Source organism: Erithacus rubecula (assembly GCF_903797595.1).
Source record: "Erithacus rubecula genome assembly, chromosome: 8".
Classification (NCBI taxonomy): Eukaryota; Metazoa; Chordata; class Aves; order Passeriformes; family Muscicapidae; genus Erithacus; species Erithacus rubecula.
The window spans coordinates 1,684,457-1,703,280 of record NC_136659.1 but is presented as its reverse complement, the minus strand read 5'-3'; the positions used below and the strand labels follow the sequence as shown (position 1 = coordinate 1,703,280).

The 18,824-nt window shown below is 43.6% G+C and overlaps 1 protein-coding gene and 1 long non-coding RNA gene across 10 annotated transcripts in view; one reads left to right on the top strand and one right to left on the bottom strand.

The window, feature by feature from the left end:
• Positions 1-2,734, top strand: part of LOC306804315 — a 103,517-nt gene extending 100,783 nt beyond the window's left edge. Inside the window, exon 3 of the long non-coding RNA XR_013774849.1 lies at positions 853-2,734. This is a non-coding gene — a long non-coding RNA (uncharacterized lncRNA). The remainder of the gene's footprint in view (positions 1-852) is intronic.
• AGAP1 (ArfGAP with GTPase domain, ankyrin repeat and PH domain 1) overlaps positions 1-18,824 on the bottom strand; it is a 289,598-nt gene that overhangs the window by 106,467 nt on the left and 164,307 nt on the right. For all 9 annotated transcript variants that reach the window (XM_079310686.1, XM_079310687.1, XM_079310688.1 and 6 more), the window contains one exon: positions 7,615-7,719. In XM_079310686.1, coding sequence (XP_079166812.1) covers positions 7,615-7,719 — 105 coding nt within the window. The remainder of the gene's footprint in view (positions 1-7,614; positions 7,720-18,824) is intronic.

The window sequence follows — 18,824 nt, the reverse complement described above, 5'->3', positions numbered from 1 at the left end:
GGCACTGCTGTTTTGGGGGCCCTCTCTGGATTCTGAAATCCAGCAGCTGTTGGATTTACAGCTGTGCATCACAATGATTTCCCATGGTCTTCACAGCTGGAGGAGACACTCCACCAAGGGCCACAAGCTGAACCCAAGCTATGTGGTGGCTCCAGCTTGATGCCTATGTGCAAGCTGGCCCAGAGCACCTGCAGGGATCCAGGGGCAGCCACAGCTTCTCTGAGTAACCTGTGCCAGGGCCTGCCCCCCCTCACAGGGAACAATTCCTTCCTCATGACCAATCTCAATCCACTCTCCTTCAGTTTAAAGCTGTTCCCCCTTGTTCTATGCACGGTTGTGTTCTAGAGCCATCCCTAAGTTTGAAGACGTGGCTCAGATTATCAAAAACATGGATATAAAAAATGTTATGGAGTTTGAGGGTTTTCAAATAATACAGGTGTGGTGGATAGGGAGAAAGCTCTTCACTGGGGTTGTGGTTTTATGCTGGGCAAAGGGTTTTCCAAGCTCACATTGGGATAAGCCATGTGTCACAACACTAAAATGTAAAATTATATCTGCTCCTTCCTAGAGGTTCTCCCCATGTTTCATCCATCTGTCCCACTAGCACTCTTTTCCAATGTACCACATATGAAATGAGAGACTCTCTGAGCACAGTGATTTTCCAAGGCTATAATGGTACACTGGTGTGAATATCACACTTTTTTCTTCCTTTTCAGCTATTCCAATCTCTCAAAAGCCTGCTTTTCCATCACTGGGAACAAGTCCAGGCTAGGAATCCTTCCCTGATCTGTGCCTGGTTTCCACTGAGACATGATGAGCTTCTAATGGATCCCTGGAAGTGTCCAAGGCCAGGTTGGATGGGGCTGTGAACAACCTGGGATAGTGGAAGGTGTCCCTGCCATGTCCCTGTAGGGAGATGGAATGAGATGAGCTTCAAGGTCCCTTCCAACCCAAAAACCATTCAGTGATTCTGTAAAAAACACCTTCATTTTTTGGCAGTTTTCCCCTGCTGTTCAACTGGACGTAACACTCTTTAAGGCTCCACTTACTGAGGTTGAAATAGTGTTTCCTGATCTGAGGCGTAATAAAAATTATTATGGAAAAGGAAGTTTATGGTTGCACCTCTGGATGACATTTTAAAGACTGTGTGCAGTGTATTTTTTGAAAGACAATTCCAATTTTGTGAGCTGACCTATTGGACCTACAAAACCTATTGTTCACCCTCAGCAACAACCAAATCCTCTTCCCCCCAAACCAAGAGCAGCCCGGGAAATTGGATGGAGCCCTGACTTTTGTGCCTCTCTGTGGCAGTCAGACATTTTTATTGCAAAACGCCGTCTGGAAAAGATGCAAAACAAAATTGCTAAACTGCAAAAAGAAGAAAAGGTGGGGGGGGTGAAGAAGAAAAAAAACAAAAGGCCCCCTTCCCTTTGCTTATTGAGTTCAAAGGCATAACATGCAGCACCCTGCAGCAAATGGGAAGCTACACTAATTTTAAAGCCATAAAACGCTATAAAGTGCCCTGCGGGGCAGGACTACACTGGAGCTAGTTGCACCTAAATAAGCCATGGTTCATTTACTTCGCAGCTTAGCCTAATGTAATCATCAGCAGATTCCTAGCCTAGAGTTGTAACAGGCACGGAGCCGCTGCCGCCGAGGCGACACTCCCAGCCATGGAGGGGCTGCCGCCACATCGCTGTTGATTAGAAAATTTTTCAGTTTTGACAAGCCCTTAATGAACATAAATCGCTCCTTGATTGGTTTCTGTGTGGGGCCACAGGCACACCTAAGAAGAAACAACAACAACAACAAAAAGTCTCCCCAACTCCTCGCTCTCACTGCTTTTGCCAGGAAGGGCCTGAGCTGCAGACGGACCGTAGGGATATGAGCCACGGTGGAATATATTCATCAAATGGATGGGGAATTAGCTGTCCCCCCTCTCGCATATAAACACAGCCATTATACCATTCAGCTTCAGAATACAGAGTTCATCTTAAGGAAACCCATTACATGGTATTTTCTGAGGAGAACAGAGGAATGGGAATGCATTCTGGAAAATATTGATCACCCTAAAGCGCTCTGTCCTGACAAAAGGAAGGTCATCATGAATCTGTTTGCTTCATGTTGGGAATCAAGAACATTAAATTTCAGTGATAAAAAGCATTAGCTATATTTGTACCATGGTGTTAATCAGCTTCATCAGTGTTGCAGGAGAGGGAGTTGAGGCAAGACTTGGAACACAACAGCAACAAAATGTTGGTATTTTTGTAAATGGATCACTTATCTGCATACAATTTTAAGAAAACTCTTCCCCTTGCACTTAACTTCCCATTCAGCCTTTGTAAGGAGAGGTGCTGTAAAAGACAAACCAGAGTTTTACCATCCTGAGTAATTTATGAAGCATTTATACCCACAGCAGTTAGCTCGGCTGGACAGGAAGCTCTAATTTTATAAACCCCCCTGATTAATTAATAGCTTGGCTTTTGCCTTTTAAATTACCACTCATTCTGATCCTCAGAATTTTCCTTGACTTTCTGAAGAAGGAGCAGACACTGAAATGTGTGTCTGCTCCAGCCTGTGCAGCTCTGCCAAAGAACAACTGTGTTTGCCACACTACTGATTGTCGACCCCCTCGAGGGCACAGAGGCCTGGACAGATCCTTGTGGGTCTCTTCCCACTCTGGATATTCTGTGGTTCTATGATCTTCAGTTTTATATTCTTCTCCCAAATTTATCTTCACTCCATTACATCTTTCAGATTAAGACAATAAAGAAGTTTTCCAGGAAGCTCAAAAGTGACAGAGCGATCTGTACAGCTACCACTATATATAAATCAGAAATTGCTATCCTCATATTTAACTGTTCCTATCATTAATTTTCTTCTATCCCAACCAATGTTTTAGGCATGCTAGTGGTTGCAATAATAACTAAAATAAAAGCTTACACAAGTTTCAAATTTATCTTCATCAATGCCCAAACTGCAGGATTTGTTTTGATCACTGCTCTTTAAGGAGGAGGCGCTACATCATTCATGAAAAGTAACACAGAACCCCAGAATGTTTTGGATTGGAATGGACCTTAAAATCCCATCCTGTTCCATCCCCTGCCACAGACAGACACCTTCCACTATCCCAGGTTGCTCCAACCCTCTCCAGCCTGGCCTTGAGCACTTTCAGGGTCCTTTTTTAAGTCCAAGTCTCTGTTGACCAAAGGATTTGAGGATTAGCTGTTGACAGGAAATGCCAGTTAAAAGGCCCTTCAGAGCAGGCCAGTATCTAGCTTTACATTCCTTCAGAGCAAAAATGGGGGGGAATGGACATACACAATGATATTTTAGAAATATATGAGCATAAACATTTCTATTAAAGCAATGCAAACAACACACTTCAGAGCTATTGCACTGCCTGAGGTAACACAACCCTGGAAATAATCTGAGCTGCAACTATGGCTGTGGGGGATATTCCTAATGGGAAGGGGAGCATGGTTCCCTCGGCTGGAGCAGCACCAGGTTCTGGGTGCTCACTGACCACACAGGACACCACACTGCTCTCAAGGATGAGGGGAGATGGGATCCTGCATTTGCAAGCAGGCTTTCTGTTTCCAAATGATTCAGGAAAATCACAAGAGCTGGTAACAAAAATTTCCATTGCAGCTCTGAGAGAAACGCTGGGACCTGAGAAAAGCTCATGGGGCTACAACACTTCCAGATCCCAACACAGAGGACATCCTCAAAAGCCTCCTGCTTCTCACCATCTGCTTTTTCTGGAGGAAATGGCCAAAACTCAAGTGGCACATCCAGCTTTAAGGAACTTTACAGTATTTGTAAGATCTTTCCAGAGAATATGTCTGTGTAATATATTGCTGAAGCTCTTGTGCCAAGTTTAGCCTGGTGTTGGATCTGACTCCTTACCAGGCTGAAATGTTGCCTTTAAAAAAAAACCAAAACACATCCAATTTATTTGAGGATAGAACAACACTGCTAAGGCTCATGTGGGCTGCCCACCCAGCCAGCACTGTATCTAAGGGAGAATTTGGAACCATGGCTACTGCCAGATTCATTGAGCAAACCAGATGAATCCACACCACCCTCATGGAGATAAAGCCAGATATCCCCCGGATCACGTTTACAATCCCCAGGCCATCACAGCAGACCAGTGAAGATGAAAGTTAAAGGTTGCAGCAAGCAAGTACCAGTCTTGCTGTATAGATACATGGGTTTTGTGTACCAGATGTGCTCTAGATGGGCATCACACCTCCCTTCTCATGTATTTAAGAAGCTCTTCTTCCCCTGTAAGGCATCCCAGCATTGTGCTTTTATTTGAAATCGAATCTAGACCAAACTAAACATAAAAAGGGAAAACTGCCCTAACCAAGAAGGAGCTGTTTTCAGCCTTTCCCCCCCTCCCTTTTCCTCTTTTCATAAACGAGGTGCAGTGATGGTGAAGATACAAGAGAAGAGAATGGACATCCACGGCTAAAGCTTTGTCATGTGCTGACCTGTGGCACGCTGGCAGCCTTGTGGCAGGCAGCCAGTGGTGAGACATCATCAGCTATTCATCAGGAGAAGGCTCAGATAAAGCAGTGCTGCCCAGCAGGTATCCTGGTGAATGCATTCCAGGAGCCCCCGTGCGGGGCATCCCACCATTAAAAAGCCAGGAGATGCCTCGACAAATTCCCCCAGGGCCCTTTGGGGAGGCGAGCACAGAATTTGCTGGCCAGAATTTTAGTGATCCACTCCACAGCTCTGCTCCAGAAGCCCAAGATGAATAGGGAGCTCTGGTGAACTTTGAAGCCTGCAGGTCAAAGTTCTCTCTCATTATCCCCAATCATTTTCTATCGGCGGAGCTCCTCGACGTCCCAAGGGACGGGAAGGTTTGAGGCTCTTGAAAAAACCTGACATGACCAAGTCAGGAAACAGTAGGGTGCTTATGTACATATATTTTTCTTCCCTCGTTTTGCTCTCCCCCCACTTTCCTGAAAAGAAAGGAGAAGGATTTCTCTATTGTGTCAAACATCAGCCTGGTGGCATCAGGAGTCACTCGTGTAGCTGGCACAATGCCGCGCTTATTTCAGCACGCTGCCCTGCCAAACAGGCCTGACCCTCCCAGGGACACCTCCTCTGCAAGAAAGGGCCTCATTTGATTTTTCCCTCCCCACCCCAAAACCTTCATTCTCTAGGCAATACTTTCAAGGAGGATGTCAGGGCTGGATTCTGCAATACCTATTTTCTACATTAAAACCACTGCTTTGTGCCTGAGCTGCCACCGAATGCATCTGGCAGAGACAACTGATCCACTTGTGGCCAAACCTTGAGGAAGATTTAACACAGTGCTCACTACTAACCACTAAACACTGTAATTGGTCCTTCCAACACAAGATGTTAGGTTCTGACTCTGAAACCACAGGCTGGACTGACCAAATGATCTCCTAAATTTCCTTTTTCTGCCACCACTAGAGGCCAGGCCACTTTTCACTGCAATTAAAAGTTCACTCCAGAATTAAAAGGGCAACATTTTGATTAACTAAAATGATCTGCACATCTGAAACAATCAAAATCTGATTAGAGACAGGCTTTACACAAGGAAGTTTAGGAAACTGACTTTAGATATCTAACAAAAGCTCTTTTCTTCACTGCTGATTAATGGGAAATTTGGTAGAAATAAGGCCCTGATTTTTCAAAACAATGTTGAGAAATTATCCCAGACAGCAATGCAAGCACAGCATTAAAAATTCATCACTTTGTTGTGATAAAAAGTAACAAAAATTACTAACAAAAAAGAGCAAAACCAAACGAGAAACACGGTATCAGAGCTCTGTTTGGGGAAAGACCCTCTCACCTGGCAATCATCAAGAAGAAATTGTGACATTCCTGCCAACAAAGTTTAGCACAAAGTGTACTGGGAGTGTGACTGAAAATGTCTGTGGTTCCTTCACAAACCCCTCTGATCCATGCAAGGAGCAAACACCAGCCCAGCACCTTCTTCTTGGGGTGGGGGACAGAGGGAAACAATTACAGGCTGGTAATTACTTCTTCTTTAAATGGATTCTCTCTAATCTCCCATGGATTTACCTCTAATCTCAAAGTAATTACGTGTAACCTCGGTGGATTCTTACTCTGGGGGCGACGCCGCAGATCTGGGGGAGCCTGCAGAGGAGAAGTTTCTCCATTGTGTGCCAGAGCAATGAAAAACTCACACGTGCACAGCCCTGCCAGGAACAATAGAGCCTTTTCCAGCAGCCAGGAAGGGGCCAGGGCACACACAACAGCCTCCTCCTCGCTTGATGACCAGCACAATCTAATAAGGCAAGCTCAGCTGGCAGCTCCATGGGGGCACACAGCACCCATGCTCCCCTTCTGGGAGCAACACCAATACTGAAATTTGGGTATTTCAGGGCTACTTCACAGCAGGACTAGTCAAATTTAGAGGCACTAAAAGTGATCAAATTTGGCAGAAAGATGTGAACAACATCACACAAAGGAGCAGTGAAAACCCTGTCCCAGAACACAGGGGCTGAGGGACAAGGTTTCTGATGGGAAGCAGCAACGCCTTGAAGCTACTTGTCATCTAATTTACCACATAATTTTTAAGAGACATGGACATCACATCAGAAACCAGAGCAAAGCATCACTGTTGCAGGACCTGAGACTATAAAATCTTGTGTCAAGGCAGAGAAGAAGTGCTAATATTCCACAGACAGGGAACAGCAAGTGGGGACAAGCACAGCATCAGTGTGCCCAGACATGGATGTGGTGCTTGGAGACGTGGTTTCGTGATGGGGACAGCTGGGCTTGATGATCTCAGAGTGCTTTCCAACCTTAATGATTCTAGGGTTCCATGATCCTCAGACAGCACCCATCTACAGCAGAAAATTCCTGCCAGTTCCAGGTGCAGGTCTGTAAACCCCAGAATTTATAGAAAATGCATCCAAACCTTGATTTTCCCTCCTTATTATGAAAGTGCCTGGGAGCTCAAGGTACCACTGATAGGTCTAAAAACAATTGGCCCTAAAAATATTACAAGTGGCAACCCTCTGATCTGTATACACGAGATGATAAAAATGTAAGATCAGATATTGTATAAATCCACACACACACACACACACATATAGTATATGTTATTTAACCTTGGTGAGGGTCATACTATGATTTCTGGGGTGGGCTAGTCCTGAGTGGGATCTCTGTGCTCCTTCCACCCCCAGATCAATACTAGGAATTGTGCCACACACTCTGAGGGACAGACAGCATCCTTGGGACAGGGATAGATGTCTCAACATGGAAAAGTTGTATGGAACATATTTGTTCCATATTCTTGTAAATACTGTGAATATATTTGTACATATTCTTGTAAAATACTTGTTTTTTAACCCTGGTATCAACAAGTCCATAAAAGAAGAAAATAAAGACTTAAACAGTTCAGCAGCCTTGTGGGATGCAAGGAAGCCCCAGTCCCAGTGGATTCAGAGGAACTGGAGTGCACTCAGACTTGCAGCAGGTGATCATTGTTTGAGAGAAGGGGAATGAAGAGGGAGGATGAAGCTGCCCCACTGCAGTGGTGTCACAAATGCATGGCTGGCATGGCTTTGCAGGGCTGAGCATTCTGAGAGCAGTACTCACGTGCAGGCTGGGATGGTAGGTCAGCACACCATTGTCACACAGTGTCACGTATTTCTTCTTCCACTCCTTGTTCAGGGACTTGCCACTCCGCTTCAGCAGCATCCCCTGGTGGGGGAAGAGAGACAAAAAAGGTGAAACACCCTCCAGACAACACACACCTGCCTAAGACACAGACTGAGGTGTAATTGCCTTTTCAGATAGGCTTTTTCCTGCAAGTTACACTCTTAATTCTTCCTCTCCCACCATGCACATTCCCTCCACTGGCTTTGCCCAATGGGTAGAAAAACTCCTGTTTTCAGTGAATTCCATGCCTCAGGAAAGCACATCTTAGTGTGACCCACCCCATGAATTCCTAGCTGATGAAGACACCATGCTCTGCATCTTCTTACCCTGTAAAATAAATGATGACCCCAGGCTGAGGGAATATCCTGCTGTGTGACCTCCCTGCAGCATGCTCCTGGGGATTCCTTGCACACATCTGTGTTCTCATTCCCTCTGCCCAAAGGTGACACCATCATGGAAGCCCCTCTTGGCTTCTCATTCCAGAAAACCAAAGAAACAAAAGAAACCCCAATCCCAGGCAAGAGTAGCAAAACAAAACCAGAGCAAACACAAAGTGTTTCAAGTAAGGCCTGGATAATTTAATGACAGTGGTGTGACTGCAGAGGAGAGGAGCTGGGCAAAATGAATCAGCTTTCCACCATATTCAATCAGGGATGAATGCAAACTATCATAGAATCCCAGATTGGTTTGGGTTGGAAGGGACACTAAAACGCATCCAGTTCCAACTCCAGCCATGGACAGGGACACCTTCCACTGGACCAGGGTGTTCCAAGCCCTGTCCAGCCTGGCCTTGGACACTTCCAAGGATGGGGCAGCCATAACTTCTCAACAGCAAAGATTAAAAGTCATCATTGAGTTCCAACAGACAGACAAGAACTGCTACTGTACATTGACTTGTTCTCAGCTGCAAAACAAACATTCACTCTGAAAAATAAAATACCACATGCTGTAGAACACTCAAGGTAGTAAATGAAGAATGCACTTCTAGGGAATTTTAATTTCCAAACCCAAGCCAGAAGGCAGTTCCTAATGGATCCAGACAGTATTATGGTTGTGCAAAGTCTTACTGGAATGCCCAGGGGAGATCCTATGGTCAGTACCTACCACAGGGACATACTGGTGTCATAGATCAAGCTCTGATCAAAGTGGACACATATTCATTTCAATAAATCACAACCAGGAATCCACCCAACACAAATTTCAGTTCCCTAATCCCTATAAAACAAGTTTTTTCCCTTCTCATTGTACAAGGCAATTAATATGAAGGGAAAATAGAACATAGAAAGAGGCCCTACCAAGCACGGTGCTTCCAACTCCCATGCAGTTGTCTTGTTAAACATGGTTTACACCTTGAAATTGAGTTCCACTGTTTGTTTTCCCATTAAACCTGCAGCTTTATGAAGTGATCCCTCTGCAGTCCCTATCCAAAGCCAGGAGGGGATATGGGTCAGTTCTACTCAGGCAGAAGTCCTGCTCCTGGCCACACATCTGGAACAGAACTTCAGAGAAGAACCCGTCCCAAATTCAATGCACTCCATGGATGGGACTGTGAAGAAAAGCTCATGTTGGACACCTGAATAGCACAGTGATCCAAACTCCAACTTTCTGCCTGTCTGGGAGTCACATGTCTGTATTTTTTTGTGCTGCTCCTTGCTAGAACTCAAACTTTTTCAAGGAGAGTGGGGCTTCTGAAACGCCTCCTCACAAAAGCTCCTGCTCATCCCAATTACTGCCTGCCAGCGCCTGGAGACGTTGTTTTCTTCTATCACAAAATGAAAGCTTATTTCTGCCTTTGACTCTCCTGTTTGTCTATAGGAGGTGATCTGTCTCTTCACCTTTCCCATCTTTCATACCTCACCTGCAGCACGGTGCTGGTGTTTAGGGGGACCCAATTCTAGTTAGTGCTGTGCCATGGGATCAAAAATTACTGTTTCCCTGCACTGGTTTGTTCTTCAGACCTTCTAATGGGGATAAAGCAGTAAGGATCACAATGGTGATTTTTTTTCCCCCTCTGCCTTTTTTTTTTTTTTCAAGTTTTGAAGCCACTAAAATGTATATATTTCATAACCTTTTAACTGCCCCTTTGCTATACAGAAAATATTTCATTACTTACATAATTTTCAATTCATACCAATTATAATCTCACTAAAGAGTAAAATCTGCCACGGTTGTGATTTTTACTACTTAAAGTTTTGCTGCTATCTAAGTATGAATGATGACATTCTAGTTTTGGACCTAAATGAAGAAGATTATTCCAAATGAGGTTTTAACATGTTTTTAAAGCAGAACTCTGTACTTTGGTGTAAAAAAACCTAACAAAACCCAACTTGCCCAGAACTGAATACAGATGATGGACCTATTTATTTATGCCTAGCTAACAAACTAGACTTCCCAATCCATTTTCTTCAGGCATTCGTTTGGCAAACAGAATCATTTTCACATTATGTGATAATTAAAAGTATCTCGAAGTACCTGGAGAGGAAACTGCTCTGAATACAACGAGCTAAGTTAAAGTGCTATAAAGCAAAGCAGCCCATATAAAGCACAGTTTTTATCCCCAAGGCCACCACTTTGTGGTAATTTTATAGAATGGTCTGGAGAAATGGTCTTAGAATCAGAGTTTAGATCAGTTATAAACACAATTTAATGTTAGCTACACTTAAAAAAAATAAATGGCCCACATATGACAGGAAATGTTATTTAACAGAAAAAAAAAATCCCCTTGCTTTAGTCACATTATGGCTACATTTGAGTCACATCAGATCCTGTGCTGAGGAAATGAGATGCAGGGGGGTTCCTGCTGACCCCTGGTACCTCCAAGGCAATTCAGAGGCAGCTTTGGCACATCCCCAGTCACTGTCAAACAGGTCTCCATGTACACAGAGCACACTGGAAAAATCCCATTGAGCCCCCAAGCTATGCATTAAGAGCCCAAGTCAGTCTTCTATTCCAAACACCACTTTTTGGGGTCTAAATAATCCCTGTCTCTAATTACTATTAATTGGACTATCCTATTTTCCCCAATTTGTATGAAACCTTTACTTTCTTACAGCCCTCCATGGGCACTTGGGTGAAGCTGACCCAAAGCCTCCAGACTCAACACTGAGAATTTAACACCTCCGATTTCCACACAAACCGAGAAGAGCTTCACACCTTAAATTGCCTTATTATATTTTTTTTTTTCTTTTACCACCTTCCCTCCAAAACTGCAACTCCATCTTTAAGGGAGGAATGGTTGAGTCCTCCAGCTTGTGGTTTTAAGGAGATGGGGAAAAAGGCTCCAGGTGAAGTGCAGGGAGCTCAGTCCCTGGGTTTTGCTCGAGGATCCACGGAGCGAATGGAGCTGGCTCTCCATCAGTAATGTGTGTGCTACGTCTACTCCCAGGAGGTCATTGCAAGCCAAAAGCAATGTTAAGTGTACAAGCTTTAAATAACTTACAAAGTTAATGTAATGAATGCAAGTGTGATCTGAAATCCATCACTCAGTGGCTTGCTGTAGCCTCAAGCTGTGATAAAACACCACTCATAAATTTATATTAAAACTCTGTTCGATAGCAATTATTTACCAACAAAGATTTATTGATTGCATTTGCTGTTAGGGACTGGGGCCCTAACTGAGTCAATCAGCTTAGGCTGCTGAGCTCCAGGGCACCTGGGGAAGTTACAGACTGCCAGCAGGCTCTGCAATCCCAACATTACCGTGGGAGAAGCAGCAGCTAATGAAAAGCCGCCAGCCTCGGATTGATCGGAGCTAAGGTGGAAAAAACCCAACATACCCAGCACTGGTCAGGGATCAGGGCATGTAATACACCCAGTCCATCTGAATGCACAGCAACCTGCAAAATCTGCCTGCTCTGGGTGCCTTCTGTGGGCTCCAGACCATGCCTGCTTAAATAACGACTCAGTGGCCAAACAATCATTGATTTGTTCTATAGAAATACTGTAGGTTTTAAATAGCAAATTATCAGCGTTTCAAAAAGTGACCCCTTGAAGTTGCTTAATGCTGCACTGAAGATACTGGTAGGTGAAAAGCCTTAAAAAATAGTCTTTGAAGTCAGCAGAGCCAAGATTGGACCTTCTGGAAAAGAAAATATGGTACCTACAAGGCAGGGGCTGGAACTGGATGAACTTCAGGCTCCCATCCAACCCAAACCATTCCATGACTCCACTTTGGTTTCTACCTTCTTTCAGAAATTTACCCCACTGCCATGGCTGAGGTGCAAACTTCTACCAGCCTTTTGTTTCTTCCCCTCCCTAATATTTAGCTGACCTCATATTGTTTCCCTGATGCTGTTCTGACAGAATGAAACAGGTAATCTCAACTCCATCATTAACAACATAAATTCCTAATTTTCCACTCAGGTCTGGAGTTCCCACAACCATGATTAGCAGCTAGCACTGTTAGGAATTTTCTGCAGCTCCTGTGCATCCTGTTCAGAAAACAAAAACTCTCAGTCATGAAAAACCTCCTCCCTCAAACAACTCAGCCACTCAGTCAGGATCACAAACTAGTTGTTACATACAAATTCTGGCGAATAAAACCCCCACTTCCTGGAAATCTATTAACTTGGAGAACAAGTGCTGGTGAAACCCTCAGGATTCAATGACTAGCCAACACTGCGCAGTCTGTCTAACAGCACTGCCATCACCTGATAATAAACAAGAGATTAATTATTCAGTGATAGTTTTTGCTTCCAGAGGGTTTCGTTGTAACAGGTTTCTGGTGTTGAAGTCCAGCAGCTCAAACTGTTTCACCTCCAAACAATACCTGCATGCAAAAGGAACCTTTTGGTAATGACTGAATCATTATCCATAGAGAGCCACAGAACCCCAAAATGCTTTGGATTGGAAGGAACCTTAGAGCTCATCTCATTCCATCCCCTATCATGGGCAGGGGCAACTTCCACTAGACCAGGTTGTTATCTCTTTAAACTAAAATTCTCTAGGGAATATGCTGTTGAAGATTCCCAACGTATTTGGAACCCTTCCATAAAAATGTAACTTGTTTTCTCAGTTTCCCAGACTTAAGTCTTTTTTTTCCCCCAGGAATTTAAGAGAATGCTGCTTAGTCTTCTGGCCAATGAGACATGAAGCTGGTTTAAGTCTTTACACTTGGAAACCTGTAGCAAACTTCCCTCTCCCTTCTGATATCTAAAGGGAGCTTATGAAAAAGAGGGAGAGGGACTTTGGATACAGGCCTGGAGGGACAGGACTATGGGAATGGATTCACACTGCCAGAGGGAAATTGGGATGGATGGGATATTGGGAAAGAATTGTTCCCTGGGAGAGTGGGCAGGCCCTGGCACAGGGTGCCCAGAGAAGCCCCCGGATCCCTGGAAGTGTCCAAGGCCAGGTTGGACATTGGGGCTTGGAGCACCATGGGACAGTGGAAGGTGGAAGGTATCCTCGCTCATGGCAGGAGGTAGAATGGGATGGGCTTTAAGGCCCCTTCCAACCCAAACTGTTTTGGGATTCTGTGACCTCTTACAGTAGCAGAGCACCACTGAGGACCAACTGAACCACAGGAAACAAACAAAAAAAAGTACAAGAGCTTGGAGTGGCTCTGAAGAGTTCTGAAAACAGGAGAGCTTATACATTCTCCAATTTCGAAATCTAACAATAACATTGCAAAAAAAAAAAAAAGAAAGGTTCTTACTACAGTTGTGCACATGGAAAACCCCTCCCACCTCCCTTAAAAATTCCCACAGCAGCAGCAGCAGCAGAGTTTTGCTACAAAGATGCTTCCACACTGCAGGAACTATTCAAATTTATGTTCTGCACCTTTACAAGAAAATGAAATCAGAACATTGCACCCAGCTCTCTTCTAACATTCCCTAAACACGAGGCAATGACTGTGCAGCAGGTAATTACTTCATGAATGGTTACCTAATGCTGGGGCTGATCAGCCACGATTTCCATTTGAAGACAAAGAACAGAGAGGATCTAACACCTGACTTGGGGAGCAAAAGATAATGGCTCTGCTTAAACTTGAAGGACAATCAACCTGCAACTCGTTATTTGCCAAGCTCTCTGCACACAAACTACGAAAGAAAATTAGAAAGATATACTGAAAAAAACCCAGTGCTGATTAAGCAACTCTTACAGTTCATCACGGCACCAGCAATGAAAATTGCCACCTCCAGCAAAGGACAGCCACCACATTCCTGCAAGGAACAGCAGCACTAAGGACAAACTTAATGGGAAGAACAAACTTATTGTTGGCTGTTTCTGCATCTTTATTTTAATCCCAGAATCACAGGATGGTTGGAAGGGAGATTAGAGGCCGTGTCATTCCACCCCCTGCCATGAGTAGGGAGACCACTCCACTGTCCCAGGTTGCTCCAAGACCCATCCAACCTGGCCTTGATTACTGCCTGCTCCAACAGTTCAGCCTCTGGATCTTGCCAACACAGGTGATGCAAAGTTCCTCCAAGTCTTCTTGAGTTCTCCCTCAGTTGGCAGCTTTGGGACAGGGGCACTCTTTCCTTAGCCCCACTTAATGACTATTTCTAACATGATACTTTACAAAATCAACATCACATTGCAAACTCTACAGCCACCCCACAGCCTTCCTGTGGAGCTGAACATTTCAAGTGTGGTACAAAATGCAATCAGGTATTTAGGGACTGGCACATCTTTCAATCTAACCCCAGTTTACCTCCCTGAACAGGACACAGTATTGAGAAAATGACATTATTTTCCTGCTTTGCAGGAGTATCTGCCTATGTTGCCTTCCAAGACTTGTTCTGCTTACTCTGGACTGCTAAAAAAAACAGGAAAAAAAAAAAAAGAATCCCAGCCCTTAATAATCTCCAGTAGTTGGTTTATTAACCCCTTGGCACTGGCAGCTGTGGTTTCCCTGACACCAGTGAAATGCACTTGGATGCTAATCATTACCCTGGGCAAAGGAAAAACAGCATTGGGAAGCGGATCTGGTGCGAGCAAACACAATTGTGGGAAAGGCTCCGAGAGAGGGAACCTTCGGCAATGGCTGAAGGGTCAGGCATGAAAAGGAAGCCACAAAACACTGACTTCTCTCAAGAAACAAACAGTGCTGGCTGGGTGATGGAAAATGAAGACTCCTCATGCAGGCATTACCACTCCTAGGCAGAGGATCTGCTTTTCCTTACAGGAGCGCTCCGTTCCCCGATCCCTGAAATTCTTTTTATCATATTTTATATAAAGTAGGGATTTGGTTGGGGGAGCGGAAGGGGAGAAAAGCCATGAAAAGCTTAAAACCCAATTTTAACTTTCTCTCCCGACACTATAGTGTTTCCATAGAAACATCAGGAAGACCACTTAAGAGCAGCTTTTTTTTTTGTAGCCATGTTTGGCACCATACCCCTCCCCTGGACAACCTATTATTTCACAAATGGATGCTTTCTGCAGCCCGTTCTGTGCAGGCTCCGATGGAGGGGGGAAAGAAAAAGAACCCTGGATCTTTAACCAGTTCCCTTGTGGTCCCCTCCCTTTTTTGTTGGTAATATTTCTGTCATTCTGCCGGGGCTATATGGTACAAAGGGTTACACTTTAATTGAGCTGTCAGCATCTCCAACAATCCTATAAAACTCCGATTATGCACGGCGGGGTTAGTGACACACTTGTTATTGTGGATGCCCTATTTGCTAAACCCGGGCCCCCCCCCCCACAGGTCACCTCACCCAGGCGACCTTCCTGTCATTAGCCTCGTCTATTCCTACCTCACCGCTGTGAAAATCACACAAGGAAAGGCTTCAAAGCCCTTGCCAGGACTGAATTCGACCAGGAGCTAATCACCCACAAATCCAGCTCAAATGGCAATAATTGGCTAAACTGCTCACCTCTCCAGAGCTCAGCAGTAATTTGGGATAATAAAGAAAAGAATTATTCAGCTAACTGCCCTGAAATGTATGCTTTGTGACCGACACACTTCACATTTTAATAATGATGGACACAAAATCCAATTTAATACAGCATCGGCTGAATAACAAACCCAAGAATGCTGGCAGGAAAAAAAAAAAGGAAAAAAAAAGTGTGTGTGCGTGTGTTCCTTTTTTCCCCTTAAACTGTGTTCCGTTATTGTACAGAAAGGATTCACACTTCATGTCAGGAAATTTTGGGACCAAAAAGGCCTTCGACAACCAACCTCAGAAACTCTGCTCCATAACGAGGTTTTAAAATTTATTTTGATTTTTTTTAATCAAAAGGAGTGTCCTCCTTGAAAAATAAATTTTGCTCAACAGTTATACCTCTGGTCCTCAAACTTTTGACGGGGTAGGAGAATAAATATCCTTTTAAAAAAATTCTGCAGTAGAAGGCCATCTTCTTCATAATTCTAATTAACAGTATTTCCTGATTGCTCCATTTTTCTGCTTTTACACCTTGTCCTCTGGTCAAGGACCATCAGCATCAATGACCCCACTACAGAAGGGTCTGCCAGGACACATTGAACTGGCTCAACACTGCAAAGATCACTGAATCCCAGAATGTTCTGGGTTGGAAGGGACCTTAAACCTCGTCTTGAGCCTGCCATGGCACACCTTCCACTAGACCAGGGTGGGTGATCAGGGCCCTTCAGGAAGCTCCAGCACTCTTCCATCCACACACCCCATTCCCTTCCCTCCAAATTCTCCGAAGACCAAAAAAAAAAAAAAAAAAAAGAAATATATGAAATAGGCATTCCTGGTGATGTTCCTGAGATGTCTAGATCAGAGGAATGGGAGTGAAGGTGATGATGGTTTTTCATAGATGCACTTCATGTGTGTTGGGCACTGTCCTCCCATCATTGTAGCAGAAAACAAATCAGGAATATAATGAGGAAAAATTCATTCCCTACTGGGTGCTCTTTCCTAGAGTTCATAAACTCATGTTTCACATTCTCAAACAAAGCAGCAAAAAATGTAAATTCCATCTCCAACACGAGGGAAATACTTTAAGAAATATAGAACATGCCAAGACACACAGGACAACTACATGAAGAGAAAGCTACATACCCATGCTTTGCTACTGCTCAGTATGTGAGTAGTCATGGAGCTAAGCAACTTGTAAAAATGATGATTTATCTACTGGTGCAGCAGAGACAAATCTTTTTAAATAATCCTTTTCACAACAAACTCAACTGTCTATTCTTTTGTCTTAATGAATCCATCGTACTTTATCATCTGAAAACAAAATCATTTTGGCTTCAGTTGGGAATACATAAAAATGTGCAGCTAATTCACTCAAAAAACTTCTAGTCTAGGCAAGGACCATGACTTGGGTCACACTGGGAGAAGATCTGTGATAGGGGGTAAAATTTTGCTCAAAAACCACCTGTCACACCACCTCAATTTGTTGGGGTGTCTGTGTAGGGTCAGAATTTGGACTGAATGATCTTCGTGGGTCACTTCCAGCTCAGAATAATCTGTGATTTGTTGATTCTTTTACACTAAGGCATCGTCACAACTCCAACAGCTCCCTGAACCCAAGGAAAACTTATCCAAGGCCACATCACAGGATTTAAGGGTACAACCTAAAGACAAATTTCAAGTACAGGCTTTTCACCTTGTGTTCTTAAATTGTTACAGCAAAAAGTCAAAGTTACTGCTGTCACAAGCAGAACTCACCCATTTTTACTACAACAGTTGTTACAGAAATTAGTGTCAACAAAACATGAGACATTGCCAGTGCCAGACATCTGAACAATTTGAGAAATTATAAATCAATGGTTTAGACAAGGTTATTATTAGGATTCCTCAAGTAATAACCTGAGACACACTAAAATTTGTTTACTGTTATTTAATATTCTTCTTCTGAGAAAAAAAGTTTGGTTTTGTCCTGGCCTGCCTTGCTTTATATACAGCACTCACTCCTCCTCTCCCCCACTTCCCAAGCTCAGCATTAATCAGGGCAATTTCAAAATAAAGGATTCTGCATATTGTGTCAGCAAGTTAAAAATTGTAATATTGCCTTAATGTTAAAATCACTCCAGATACAATACTTCCTGTGTAGTATATTTCATGGCTCATTTGCTTCAACAGATATTAAGCTTCAGTCAACAATTAACTACTGACACCTTTATTTATTTATTTTTTTAAACCAAGAAGATTTAGCAGAAGAGCTAAAAGCACAGCTTGGATTTATTAGATGGATGCTTATTTGATGTCACCAGTTTATTTCATTTCTATCAAGTATCCATTCTTGTGAATGATAGGGTCACTCAACCCACATTTCAGCTGAATTGAAATCTAGATTTGAGCACATTTTTCAGCCCAAAAATTGCTGCAAAAGCACACCAATTTAAAAGACCATTTGAACTGTTAATTGTTTATCACTTAACATACGAGATCATTCCCAAACATAGCCATTACATGGAGTTCTGGATTCAGCACTTCTTGTTTTCTGCATGAACCCACTGGCACTGCCTTCAGCCTGGCTTTACCTGCAGTTTCATGGTGCTACCCCTGGGACAGAAGCTCAGCCATCCCAATTTCTGAACCAAAAGGCATTTCTATGGTGACAATAGCAAACTCAAGCAGTCATCAGAAGGCTTTACTCTATCTCCCTCTGTCCAATCCCCATCAGAGAGATGCAGAATCCCCAAATGTTTTGGGTTGGAAGGGACCTTAAACACCATCCACTACTAACCCTTCCAAGAGGTGCAAACACAAGCCTTATTTTGCATTTCATGAGGAATTTCCATCCATCAGAAGCCTTGAGAATCAGGAAGCAGTGACACATTTTTGGATCACTGGCTTGTACCCAACTGATGTCAGGAATACAATGTGACACCAGCCAGGGAGGTCTGGCCCCCAAGCCCAGAGCAGTACAATTAACAAGATATTGTAACAAAGGTAGCAGGGAATAAATCCTCTTGGAAATATCTGTTCCTAGAGAAAGCCGAGATATAATGCAGTGGCAAAGTGTGATGCACCACAAAGAGTGAAAGACCATGTCCCACTCTGAGGATTCCTGGAAGGACATATGAGAGATGATTCTGGAAGAAATTTTCCCCTGATTTTTTCCTGCAAACCTGGAATTTCTTCACGTAAGGCAGAATAGAGATTGCCCCAGGAATTTAATGCCCTGGTCACTCAGCTTTTGAATCTTTTAGAGCACTCAGCAGTGACAGCAGATATGGCAAAAGCTGTTATTATGTGCTATCTGTTTAAGATTTAATAAGACTTATT